This window comes from Colossoma macropomum, unplaced genomic scaffold, assembly GCF_904425465.1.
Source record: "Colossoma macropomum unplaced genomic scaffold, Colossoma_macropomum, whole genome shotgun sequence".
NCBI classification, from domain to species: Eukaryota; Metazoa; Chordata; class Actinopteri; order Characiformes; family Serrasalmidae; genus Colossoma; species Colossoma macropomum.
Window position 1 is genome coordinate 15,722,299 of NW_023494805.1, and position 14,066 is coordinate 15,736,364.

Genomic DNA, 14,066 nt, shown 5'->3' on the forward strand with positions numbered 1-14,066 from the left:
GCTGCCTCTGCGCATGCGCACAGCCGTGAGAGCCGCTACACGTCAGCAGAGATGCAGATGTGCGGAGCGAAATCCTCCATCGAGCAGACTGTGTGTGTGTCTGTGTTTGTGTCTGTAAAAGTGACGATGAACACCTGAATGAGCCTCTCAGATCAAATTAAATCACTCCAACGCTTAGTCGGCCTCCTGAGCGAAGGTGTTAGCGCGTCAGATTTAGCCGGCGGGTAACTGTAGGTTAGCTCTGAATCGACCAAAAACCACCAGACAGAAAGATAACGTCAGCTTTATGTTTATTTTAGCTCTTTTCAAGTGAAAGCGGCATTATGAACATTAAAATATATTTTGTCGTGTCTTGTACCAGCAAAATTTCCCCACAAAAAAAGTAAATCAAAAAAACCTCTTTAAAGAGGCGCGTTTAAAGAGTGAGACTGAATCTATCTACACGCGCACTCGCGCGTTCAGGTGACGTCTGAATACAACTCGGCTGCGTCCAAATTCGCATACGACCATGATAAAGAGTAGGCCTGTGTCACAACAACACTATTATTATTATTATTATTATTATTATTATTATTATTATTATCATTATTGTTGTTGTTGTTGTTATTATTATTATTATTGTTGTTGTTGTTGTTGTTGTTGTTGTTTATTTTTACTATTGGGCGACGTCAAGATGGCTTCGACTCCTGGAGATCATATATGTGCTTCTTCAGAATATCCTGTCTACTATTTGGGTATTTAGGCTTTGTAATGGATTGTTGTTGATACCTCTGATTATCTCCATCCGTCTTGTTGCTGCACTGTGAAAAAAATGGTATTTCAACTGAAAAATAGTTACGGGGCTGCCTTAACAGGTTGAGCTCATTTAATTTCAAATAGAAGGTCAGCAGACCTCAATACTTGTCCTATTAATAACTTAACTAACATTTTAAAGGCAGCCCTGCAACTAACCTTTTAAAGCAGGATTGTCTTTTTCAGTGTCTTTTCTTCTCATAACATGTCCAAAATAAGAGAGCCTCATGTGATCTGGGCAGTGAGTGTAGTATAGCCTACTTTGTGGTTTTGGACGCAGCATCTCTACAGAATCCTGTTCAGGATCGTTATTATTCTCTACTGTTGTTCACTACTCTTAGTTGTTACTCACTAGATCCTGATTGAGCCCAAACTTAGACTAAAGCTGATTTGAGTGATTCCAGCTCCAGCTCGGCTTGTAGCTGGGCATGTCTCAGAGCAGTGACGCTGAAAGTGGGCTGGACCTGATGTGCTCTGGCTGCACACCTACCTAGAGTTTTCAGAGACTCGGCTGATCGCGCTTCATCGTTCAGAGCTCTGTGGCGGAGGGAATGGGCGCGGGGGACCACGCGTGGATAACGGGCTGGGGCTTTGGGCTCCAGCACAGCGGCACTCAGCCTAACTGTACCCTCAGGGTGGATCAGGTGGGGCTCTGATAACGCTGACTACAAATTTCATATGAAACAGTGTTAAGCAATGTATTGAGTGATGAGGCTGCAAAAAGTTTGATGCAATCATTATGACTGAGAGCATCTTCGTCACAGTGCTACTGTATGTCTTTTCTTGTTTGGAGTGATTGGGTTTATTTAAGGCTTTAAGGGCCAGTTTTGTTGGGAAAAGAGGTTATGTGCGCTCCACTGTATCAGTTGTGAAACTCCTCAGGTATGCACAGCAGGTTTGGAACTCGAGAAGCTTCAGTCGCGGTGGGTTTATGGCAACTGAGCGCTGGATGATCAGTCTTTTCAATAAGCATAATTCTATACAACAGGTTGGTTGTAAACATTTCTTTATGATCATGTTGAACTTGAGATGTAAAACTGCATTGGAAGCAAGTAGACTGAGCGCCTGCCTTGTGAAGTTATCTGAATGGGGCTTCTGTGTGTCCATCAGGAGTTCTTCAACTTGGGGGGTTCAAGTTCTGAGAACAGCTTTCATAATACAGTCATGCTTTGCTATTTGCTTTCAAATCTGAGGAAATGGAGGTAGTGATGAAAGTAGTTACTGGCCCTCTCCATCACCCTCGAGCAGGGGCCCTTATATGGTAATGGCACAGCAGCTAGCTGGTGAGCGCAGTGCGGTCTATCTGTGCTCACTCTGGGGATGTGATCAAAAATCTAAACAAGTGAAAACTGTTAGGACTGGGGGAGTATTATTAATGGACTTTAGGAGTTAAGAGGTGACACAGAACTCAAGTGTTTACACAAGAGCGCAACGGTTGTGCAAGAGGGGTTTTTGTAGACACAGACATTAAATTAGAGTCTGAGTGGACAGATGTGCCAGATTTTGTTGTTTTTCTTAATGGAAGTTTTTCTTGCGTATCTAACTATCATCAACACCATTGCTATTCTGTGCCTTTCATGACAAAAGACATAAAGCTATACAGGCATTTGTAAAGGCTTATTTCAACAGCTGTCAGTGGTTACACTTGCTGAGATCACAAAGTCAAAAATGGACAAAAGCAGCCTTTATGACAACTGACGCTTGTTGGAATAAGCCTTTATAGCAGTTTTTGTAGGTTTGTAGAGTATTAACCTCTGTTTTTCACACTCTTAAAAGAAAGGTTTGTAAATGTTTTTTGGTTTGGATGTAGAGTTCTCAGAAAAAAACATTAATTTTTAGGATTGCATTAAATTTAATGATTGCATATACCTCATTACCTTCTGACATCACTGAACTTCCGGATTGGCACACATTTTTTCATAATCTTTAATTGCTTTAATCCTAGAAGTCTGTATATACAGTAGGAACATCACTGTTCAGTTACATGTTCCAAAGCTATTGTAAAACTATCTGGCACTTCTGAGAAAAAGAGTTCTACAACACTCGAAGTATCTTAACAGGCATGATTTTTAAGAATCAGAATTTCTACATAATTAAATTGTTGAGATGTAAACAAGGTCATTCTGGTTTGATGTGAAATGGTTAATTATAGTGAAACTTACTGACTCTTACATCTTTACAGTGGTGGTGATAGGAACCAGGGGTTGCAATGTCTAAAAAAAAAAAATAGCCATTTTAGTTACTATCTAAAAACGTCAGTGAACCTGCACATGTCTTTTCATGCACAAGTTTTTGCATATAATGTTGATAATGGTAAAATAGTAATAAATCAAAAAAATCTTTGGGGACTATTTTGCCTTACAATCTTCTCAAAACTACTATGAAACAATGTCTGAGAGGCACCAAATTCATAATTATTTAATGTAATAACTTTCTGTGAAGGAGCATTTATTGTTGAACATCTGGTTCCTATCACCACCACTGTGAACGACTCCAAATAGATAAGTTTCTCTAGAATGGAGTATTTCACAACAAACCACTCTGAATGTCTTTGTTTACATATTATTGACCGAATTATGCAAAATGTTCTGAAAAATAGTCAGAATTCCCCTTTAAGATAACCTATAGCCAATATGTATTTGGGCAGACAGTGACGCACTCAGACTACACATAGATTCAAGCAGTCAGGAGAGCTGATGAAAAATGTTACCCTAAAATTATCTAAAAGAGCATAGGTACACACTTTACAGATTTATATGACATGCAGGGGCCCTAAATGCTGAATATCTTTATTTTCAGGTAGCTTTATGGGCAGCTCCATAAAATGTTTACACCAAATATTGGATTTTCTTTCATAACTCACTAAAGTTTTAATAGTCAGTAGTAGTTTCCCAATAGTGCAGATGTCCTGTACTCTAAACATAATGGTTTTCAGTTGGCTTCATACTTTAGGTCCAGCTCTGTTCCATGATTCTTTTCTTTATTCTCCTGAATTTCTTCAATAATGATCACATAAAGAATATTTGGAAAGCTTGCATATTTTTACTGGCAAAATATGTCATTTATTTGATGAATAACACCTAAAAGTGAGTAGTGAGACCAGTAAAATTGGCCTTTTGTTAAGCCCTGTTGAGTTAAAGAAAAAGAAAAAGAAAAGCCTGCAGGTAGAATCATTTAGGGGACTTCTCACAGCTCAGTTCCAGTGTGTGAGCCCAGTTCCATTTTGTTTTCATCCATGCAAAAACACTTTGTCCAGGCAGTATTCTCTAAACTCTGTCCCAAAAGTGGGAAAATTCTGTTTCATTGCATTCAGGTTAGGGATCTTGTAGATTTTAGATTTAATGGCTATGAAGAGGTCTGAATGTGGTGTTGTGGTTATGGATTTCGAGGGAAACTTACCTCTTGAACCTGAAGTGCCTGTATGTGGGTCCATGTATCAATTCCTCCCACACATCGCTACATAACTGACATATTAGTTTTATAGTAGTTACTGAATAATATGCCTTAAGATTAATAACTGAATGAGCCCATGGTTAAAGTGGTGGTTAGATGTTATTATTATCATTGTAATGCTGGCACTGGGCATTGCTCTTCAGGCCAAGAACTTACCAAAGGACTGTAAATGGTTTTAAACGGTTCCATGTTTAATTGGTTGTATCTACAACCCCACATTCCTTCAAGGGATTTTTAGTGGTTCTGGTTTTTCTTTTTTTTCACTACCATGTTTTACCCCAAGTGGATTTGCCTGCAATAGGCCTAATTCAACATGCTTACTTATTGATCTTATGCTAACTGCAAATTGGCCCAAATTCTGGGCTGTGGGTTAGCCTAATGTACTGTTCTTCCATGAACTCAGGACATAGTATTCTCAAAGCCTTGCCCAAACTCTCAATCTGTCCTTTAGGAAATCATGTGAGATAGCGCTCTTATTAGCACTATAAATCAGGTGCTCTCTAAATACTGCATAATTAATATATTTGATGGCAGGTGAAGATATGCTCATGTCTCCATGTCGTGTTTCCACATGGCTGCTGGTGCTGTAAAAGTTGTACCTTGCTTAATGATTTTGCCCTGCTGCCATAACTGCTTGGGTTAGTAAACCTGTCATCAACATGTCATCACCACCGAGTGCTAGAACTTTTCAGAAACATGTGCATTCCACTGAGCTGAATGTTGGCCAATGGAGAAAACACAGCAGTCTTAAGAGACTTAAGTGTGAGACAGCATAGCAGTTGTGCATTTTGGTCTGTATTTGTATCATCAACAAGTGCTTTTAACTGCATTCTTCTGAAAGTCACTTAGAGCATGAAAGCTAATATGAAAGGAGTTTAGATGGCCTTTTTTATCCATGAATCCTTCTTCCATTTTGTTGAGCCATCTTCAATCTTCTGAGACTGAGTAAGAGAGTGCCTCTGTTTTATTACTGTGTGGTTACTAACCCCTTTAATTCCCAGACTTATTACATTGTAAAGGTTATTATACAGTTGTTACATGGAAAACGATGCAAAAATAATTGGTTATTCTTAAGTTACAGGAGTGAGGCGTAGAAGCCTGGGCCCACTGACAGGTCCTCGGTATTTAAAGGATTAAGTATGGTCATAAATTGAATTGAATGTTGGCGTATCACTTTAATATCAAAATTGAATAAGCTAATGGGCATTTACTTAGGTACTACATGCTAAAAACCTAATTGTATTTTTAACTGCATTGTACATTTTGTCTCTCGTTGTTGGTATTGTACCGTGTTCAAGAAATGTTCTGCACGTGTATTCTGGGTTATTAGTTCTCAAGCAGCTATTCTCTGGGTTCATTCTGATAAAGAATCTTATTGTGATGGGTTGGCTTTCCTTCACTGTGTTTATGTGTTACATCAGAAAGAACTGGTCAGTCGGAGCTCGGAAGCAAGAGAGTGCAGACGTGAGCTGATGCTAGAGTTAGCTGTTAGCTTAAGGCCTTGCTTTCTGTATGGCATGCAGTATTAACAAGGTTTCATGACTAAGAGTACTTCATTACTTGACACTGCCATTAAAGTTACACAGAACTGAAAGTATTGTATGCATGCTAATAGCAAACAGCTGCCTGTTCTTCTGGTAATTTATTTGTTAGAGTAAGTGTTCACTGTTTAAAGGTATGTCCCCCAGTATGACACTAACACAAGTATACGATTGCAGTTTGATAAAACTGGATTTTCCAAGTATGTCCAGTTTTCTGCAATTGTATGACCAGTTTGCCTAAAATCAAACTGTTAAAAGTAGTCATGTTCATTCCTTGTGTGATGCCATAGAAGAACCACTTTTAGTTTCCCTAAAGAACCTTTCAACTGATTGTTCTGCATTTATTTGATATTAAAGTACTTGATCTAACAAAGCCAGAAATGTATAAATTCTTATTTAGTTTGTCTTTCCAAATACCTTTTTGAACTACCAAGAAAACACATGAATAGGAATATAAGTCACACATCAGTCAAATTTGGTACTCTGATGAAACAAAAATAATAAGCTCCTACTGCTCTGAATGTGCTTGTGCACTTTCCCTTGGAAAAAATCACAGTTCATCCAATGATAAATTTTGCCTCTTGCATCTTTTATACAGTGATAGAAAACACAGTAGCATACAGAAAGCTCCAATTCTACATGCTGATATATTTCACTCTGGCCAACCAATTTACACACCATAACTCCTCTGGCATCAAATTTCATCTCAACTCACCAGTATAGGGTTGGATAGGGTTAAAGAGCCTTCACATTATGTGAAGGTTCTTTAGACCTAAAAAAAGGTTCTTCATACTTTCAAATGACTTTTTTATGGCTCTTTAGGGAACTGAAAGTGATTCTCCTATGTCATCACTCAAAGAACAATTAGTGACTTGCTGAGTGTAAAAGAGTCCATTCTACTCTTTACATGGCAAGGCACATGCAAAATTAAATTAACGGCAAATTGAATTTCTCTGAAAAAAATGGCTGTTATCTGGGGACAAGGCCGAAAAGGTCTTAAGTTAGCTACAGTATTTATTATGTTTTGACCATGTTTGTGCTCTTTACAGCTGCTACAGTTGCTAAACTGAAAGCGGAATCTCTGTGTTGTCTAACTTCACTCTTATATAAGCCATGTGTGAGAGCAGCCGTTTCAGCTGAGCAGTTAAATATTTGCCTGCACTCTTGTGAGGGCGCTTAGAATGACGTCTCTCACAGATATTTGCCTCCACAGAACGGTTCTGTGGGGTGATTCTGCTCCATCTGGAAGACATAACTTTACCTGACTGAGGATTGTTTTTAAGGAGGTGAAAGGCTAACCTATCAGGGGCAAAAACGCCTATAAAAAGGCATAGCGAGAACATAAGAAACTGTGTCCAGGAAAGGCCAGTGTTGATTATGATAAGCAACTTCAGATGTAGCCTTAGCTTTTTAGGGGTAGACTGCCCACGAAAGGGTTGACATTCATTTTCGGGCTTGTGTTTGTGTGTGTGGGTGCATGAAGGAGACTGCCTTATAAGGCAGTTTGTTTTCTTTTTTCTTTGTCATCAGTCTTTCGGGGGAATTCTGGCTTCATCTCAAAGCTGCTGAAGTCATAACTCCTCACATTCTTAAAGATGCAGAACCACTTTCGCTCACTTTGACTTTTGGCCAAAACAAACGTATCCTTTGGAAGAACATACCTGTACCTGATGTTGAAATCCCGATATTAGCTACTACAACGTCCAGCCTGACTGTAAACTTCATTGTGAATTTCAGAGATGATGTCATATATCCAACTATCCCCACCTTTTTTATTTTTATTTTCATTGTTTTGCTTTGGACACACCAGGTAGGTTAGTTATCATCAATTTATATCACACTGATTAATTTATCCAAGATTACACTCTGTAAATACACTACATAGTCAAAACTATGTGGACACTCCTTGTAATTAGTTACAACTGTAAGTGCCATTATTGTGGGAAAGTGGGAAAGTCTAGGAACAACAACAGCTCAGCTGTGAAGCAGTCACACAAGCTCACATAGCATATAAAAACATCTCTCTTCAGTTGCATCACTCACTACAGAGTTCCAAACTGCTGTATTAGCACAAGAGCTGTTCATCAGTGGCTTCATGGACTGGGTCTCCAAGGCCATACAGCTGCACACAAGCCTAAGATCAGCTGGAGTGATGTAAAGCACACCGTCATAAACTCTGGAGCAGCGTAAAAACTTTGCAGCATCTGGGTTTGGTGGGTGCCAGGAAAACACTACCTACCTGAATGTACAGTACTAGTTATAAAGTTTGGTGGAGGAGGAATAATGATCTGTGGCTTTCTTTAATAGTTTGGATTTGCACCATTAGCTCCAACAATCTTCTAGAGAATTGTGTGCTTAAAACTGTGTGGGACCAGTTTGGGGATGGCTCTTTCCTGTTTCAGCAGGACAGTACTCCTAAAACAAAGTGAGGTCCAAAAAAAAAAGCAACCCAGTTTAACAACTTTGGGATGAATTGGCCTGCGAGCCAGGCCTTACCACATGTCACAACAAGTACTAGAAGTACTATGATCAAGAAAAAAAATTGTTATATCTCTTGTTAAAGTGTATGTTAATAGGCATGATAAAGCTCATGTAGAAAAGCCTGTGCATACGCAAAACAATTCCTAAACAGCTACCCCAATCCCAAAAAACCTGTATGAGCTGGGCTTTCCAAAACTGGAAAACTGCATAAAATGATTGCCTAATGTGGTTACTTGAGGCAAACACACATGGTAATTATTATAAATGCCTTAGCGGCCTAAATTACACAGTCACTACCACAATTGTACATCCATAATCAGCATTACGCTGCCATCAGACATCCTGTTTTATTTACGCCCTGTGGCACAACCGTAAGTAGGAACTGCACTGAGAGCTCATGTAGGTTGTATAGTAGGAGCTTCATTTGTCTCGGAACACAACGGTTGGTTTTACCTGCCCTGGGCCTGGAAGTGGTTAGCCAGAGAATTGAAAACATAACAGATCAAATCTGTGGGCAAGAGAAACAGCTGCTCTTCAAACACATGTTGATTTTAGAGCAGGGTTTATTATTGTTGTTGTTGTGTTTGGTTTTGATTGTATTCCCAGTTACAGATTGCTGTTAGATCAAAACCTTATAATTATTATTATTTTCTTAACATTTCATGATAAATGGACTAAGACACTAAAAATAAAGGTGCCAGAAGTTTACCAAAGGTTTTGTTTTAACAGCTATGATGTGCTATTTACATTGTGTAAGCACTAGGTCTGCATGGTATTGGCAAAATGTCATATTGCAATGAACACAGTGGCGAATTCTTGATATGACATTGTTAAAAATGGGTCTACATTATTTTCCCAAAAAGATTTGTGCTATCAAGATTCATCAAAACAGTAATAGAAAATAATCTGGATCATCTGAGATTGGTCAGGATGCGTATTGCAGTCTTCTGTCGCACCAGCATTGCAGGGGCCAATATTGCGTAAACATTTAATATTGTGCAGCCCTCGGATATTATATTATTTTTTGTTATATCTTTCTTCTAAAGTCAAGGGTATTAATACGGAGTTTGTCCTTCTTTGTTGTAGTCTCTGCTCTTTACACTAGATGCTAGAACATTGCTGTGAGGATTTGATTGCATTCAGCCACAAGAGCATTAATGAGGGCAGACACCAATGTTGGATGATTAATTCTGGATCATAAATACCACTTCAACTCATCCCAAAGATACTAGTAGGAGCTCAATCACTCCAGAGAATGCAGTTCCAGCTGATGATTGGCACTAGACATGCTGATGAGCATCCCATTTTACTGGCGTTGCTTCTCTATGCAATTAAATGCCTGTCATCAGTAGGTGTACCTTAAAATAACTGAATTCACTGATTACAAGGGGATACTTTTGTATGTGTTGTGCAGATAGTACCTTTCTCTAATGCTCAGGTTCGTGGCTCAGGTCGCTGTTGTGTATACATCACCATAAGGCATATGCAGCTTTGGCATCCTCCTGTTCAGCTTGCTTTGTCCTACATAGGGGTGATACTTCTTTCCCCTCCTTTTTTGGACAGAAGGCTGAGTGAGGGTTGATTCAGGCTGTTCACACAGGCCACCGTTTCTGTTTAAGCAGTCACTCCACACACACTAGGTCTATGAGAGATCCATATACGGCTGCCTGAACTGTTCCATTTACCCCTGCTGTTACAGTTGTTAAGACAAAGCCCACATCAGTCCTGTTTTATCACTCCCTAATACACATAAAGCAACCATATAAAGCCATTGGAATAATGCCCTATTTTATGGTGAATAACTGCGCTCCAGTTGTTTTTTGCTGAAGTTGCTGTAGTAGTTATATTAAGAATAAATGCTTAGGGCCATTATTTATGACACAAACTCAAAGTACTGGTGGTGTTTATGAAAAATGTTCTATTTAATTATGCTGCTGCTAATGTTTTCATTTTGAAAACCTTGAAATTTGTCCAAATTTTTCTCAGGTCAGTGACTGAGCCCTTAATTGTTTTTAGCTATTTCTTTAGCTTTGGAGCCAACAGGATCTTTGCAACCTCTGTGACCATGCAGTCAGTCCATTTCCTCAAAATAGTAATGAAGTTCTGTGGAGTTGAACATTTGATGGCATAACGGTTGAATGTTTCACTGACACAATACTGCCCTCTAGTGACAGAATAGAGATTCTACACTCTCAAAAATAAAGGCAAAATGTTCTTTGAACTGAGGCCACTGTTTTCCTACCCTGATCCAAGATTACCACTGTCCCGTACATTTCAGTGCCTTCAGTGCTTTGCGCAGCTCAGTAAGGGTTTACTAATGAGCTGATTAGTTGAATCCAGTTAATGGAAAGCAGGAAAAGCACTAAAATGTGCAGAGCAGTGGCACTTCTGCATCAGGGTTGGCAAACACTGCCATAGAGGAGCCATTTTTGGTTCTCTAAAGTTATGGTTCTTAAACCAGGCCTTAGCTCCTCCTGATGGTCCTCGTTTTTTCCTCAAACACAGATCCCAACATAGCTGTGCCAGGTATTTTGTCTGTCTGTCTAGTAAAAAATTTCAGGTCAACTTAAAGGGCCAACATCATGAAAAATTATATCTTTTTCGAAATAAAGAGTATTAAAGCATATCATTCACTTCCCAGTCCATACAGTCTATATGCTGTCTAATACAGTCTAATGTATAGAGACACAGTCTAAGATATAGAGACAAAGCTGCGAAAACAAGCCTGTAAAGTTTTTCTTTGGATAGCGATGATATATAAACTATACTACAAAAACATCCTCTTTTGAAAGAACTGCTTCTGTAATGTCACAAGAACCAGTTCATTTACATTTTCCACCTATTCAGCCTAGAGCTCTTCTGACCCATTAAATCACAGTGAAGTTGTAAGGAAAGTTTGAGCTCCGAGCGCTTTTTCAATAAGGCACAAGACAGGACAGCCAATCAGAACAGAACTCATTTATCTCAGCTCTTTCTTAAAGGTGCAGCAACAAAAAACAGTTCTAAGGGATAATGAAAGGTTGGAAATGGTCTTGTAATACTGAACTATGGCCATGTTTGGTACGTAAAAGTGCACAAAAATGTAGGATATGAGCCCTTTAAGTTGTTCTGCATAGCTTTTTTCAATTTTCTCAATATTAATGCTAATATTAATATTTCCTCATGCTCAGAAAAAAACAGAAGCAAGGAGATCATGAGCCAAAATCCCAGTGATGCCTCGGCTCTCTGTATTCAGAAGTATGAGAGGAGGGAGCAGCCACATTCTTTGGGCCTCAATCACCAACTGTTCTTAAGAAGAAGTTTCTTCTTAAAACCCTCCTACACAGTTTTCACAAAGATTCTGACATTCACCAATGTTTTCCTATTTGGGATTTGTTCTTAGGAAAGAACAGAATACAGAATACATTAAACAGAATACATTAAACAGTTCTACTGTTTAAGAACACATCGTGAATCTGATGTTGACTTTTCCTTAGGAACTTTGTCAAGAACAAATTTAAGAAAAAAGATATTGGCGAATGAGGCCCACTGTTTTTTCTAAGTGAGCTCAAATTAAACATCGACTAAACTAAGTTAAGAAAATGATAAAAATAATAATAGTAATAAAAAATGAAAGTTGACCTGACTTTTTGTTAATGAGATGTGCAAGTGTGATGAACCTTTTTAAAATATAAAACCTCCATATACAACTCAAGGTTTTTTCTAGAACTATCTGTCTAAGCGAAAAGCCATTGAGGAACCTTTGTTTTAAAGGAGTGTACCACACAGCGTTGCTCAGGAAGCTTTAGCTATTTAAAGTGTGTGAGTCTGTAATCTACTGCTGTTGCACTGGCAACATTTGGTATGAGACCATGAGGAATATCTATAAATGTGTTGAAAGTACAATACAGTTGTTCAATATCCAGAGCCTTGCAAATGCCATGCTCAGTCATCCTTCAAGAAACAATGAGATGTTTAGCATTACGGCATAGATAGACATAATATAACTTCATCATTAATCATTAATGGGCTTTAATGAATATTATGCAGGCCTACAGTTTACATGCTTCTGATGAAATTACATCCTTTATAGGGAAGAAACTTTTGCACAGGCCATATTTAATTTTTCCCCTAATATGTTTGATTCAACAAATATACAGTAATTATGCATTAAAATATGCAGAACTTGTTCTATGTAGAGGAAGTGTTAACTTATTTTAACTTAGAAAATCAACAAAAAAAGTGTAATTTGACCACAGGCACACAAACCTTTACATATATTTTTCCAGATAAAGTATAGAATAACACTATGTTTAACTAGAGAAATACTAAGGCGAGTGCAGACTACTAATACGTAAAAAAATGTCATTTGAATATTTAGCGAAGTTGAACATACTGTATGTTCTTTTGCTTTTTGTAGACTTGTAGCCAAATTAAAAACAGCATGACTGGCAAAACTACTTCTGAGAACATCATGGTGACGAAATGATCTAAATCTCAGGCAGTTTGCTAACTGAAGTAGAATTGACATATTTAAATCTGAAATGGATCTCTTTACCCTTGAGGCACAAGCCAGTGTGTGCTGGACTGAGACACCTGGTGTGGACTGACCTAGAATGAAGCGGAGCATGTGAAAGTGTTATTTACAGTTTGGCTCAGGCTGCTGTGGCCTACACCCGATGCGTTATGATAGTGTGGTCACTGCTGTCTAAAATTATAAAGCAGTCCAGAATGATGTCTTAGGCCCCAGTTGCAGTTTACTCTATACTCAGTATAAATAGCTGAATGTTTTGTTTGGAAGGAGAACTGTCCACAAAGATTGTTTAAAATTGCCTTATTAATTACACTGGGGGTCAAAATTAGTTGATATTACGTTAACAGTGCTGCCAGCGGTTGTGATGGCCTGCCTCCACTGCAGTTCTACTGCACCACATCCACTTTTAGCTTTCAGAGTTTTGTCAACTTCTGTCCAAATTGTTGAAATCATGCAATGAGTGCCATACATTGTCCAAAAATTATTAACTGCTTAAAGGTGAATTCAATTTCATTCCTTTTTACATAGTTGTATAGTTAAGATGCTAATGAAGTCATTCAGAGTGGTTTCGTGTGAAATGCTCCATTTTAGAGAACGTTACTAAGTCAAAAATGTGCACAGTGGTGGTGATACGAACCAGACATCTAAAAAGTTTAATGCCTCTAAAAGTTACATCACAGAAAGTTATTGTGTATGAAATGGCTCAAATATGCTACTGTTGCCTGAAACACTTTTTTATGAAAGTTTTGAGATAAGATTGTGGGTTAAAACATAATTTTTTAAATCTTTTCATGGTGGAGTGGTACATGAAAGTGTTACAAGGCAAAATTCCAAAAAAGTTTTTTTTAGATTTGCCACCATTTTACCATTATCAACATTGCATATACACACACAGAAAACATGTGTAGGTTCACTGTTCATGTCAGATAAGAAGTAAAGCGGCTATATTTGCATTGTAGACATCACAGCCCCTGGTTCCCATCACCATCACTGTAAGAAAAGTTTCTTCAAATCACTCTGAATTACTTTGTTTACTTCTCAAACATTGTAATTGTGAATAATCCTCAGACTGCCTCTTTATTAACTGCTGAATTTATTTAGTAACTTCAAGGCAAATATACAGTATCACAGTACTGGAAGATGTTTTCATGATATACATTTGGTAATAAATGATATATCATTTTTCTGAAATATGATAGTTAGAACAGACAAAATGTTACAACAGTAGGGCCACATTTAAAAATTCTATTAAAACTCTAAGTATAAGACTTTATCATTTAGAATTT

The 14,066-nt window shown here is 38.1% G+C and overlaps 1 protein-coding gene across 2 annotated transcripts in view; it reads left to right on the plus strand.

The window, feature by feature from the left end:
- The first annotated feature begins 1,311 nt into the window (after positions 1–1,311).
- LOC118825493 (synaptopodin-2) overlaps positions 1,312–14,066 on the plus strand; it is a 31,538-nt gene continuing 18,783 nt past the window's right edge. For both annotated transcript variants that reach the window (XM_036596116.1, XM_036596115.1), the window contains exon 1: positions 1,312–1,436. In XM_036596116.1, coding sequence (XP_036452009.1) covers positions 1,344–1,436 — 93 coding nt within the window. In that variant the 5' untranslated portion in view covers positions 1,312–1,343. The remainder of the gene's footprint in view (positions 1,437–14,066) is intronic.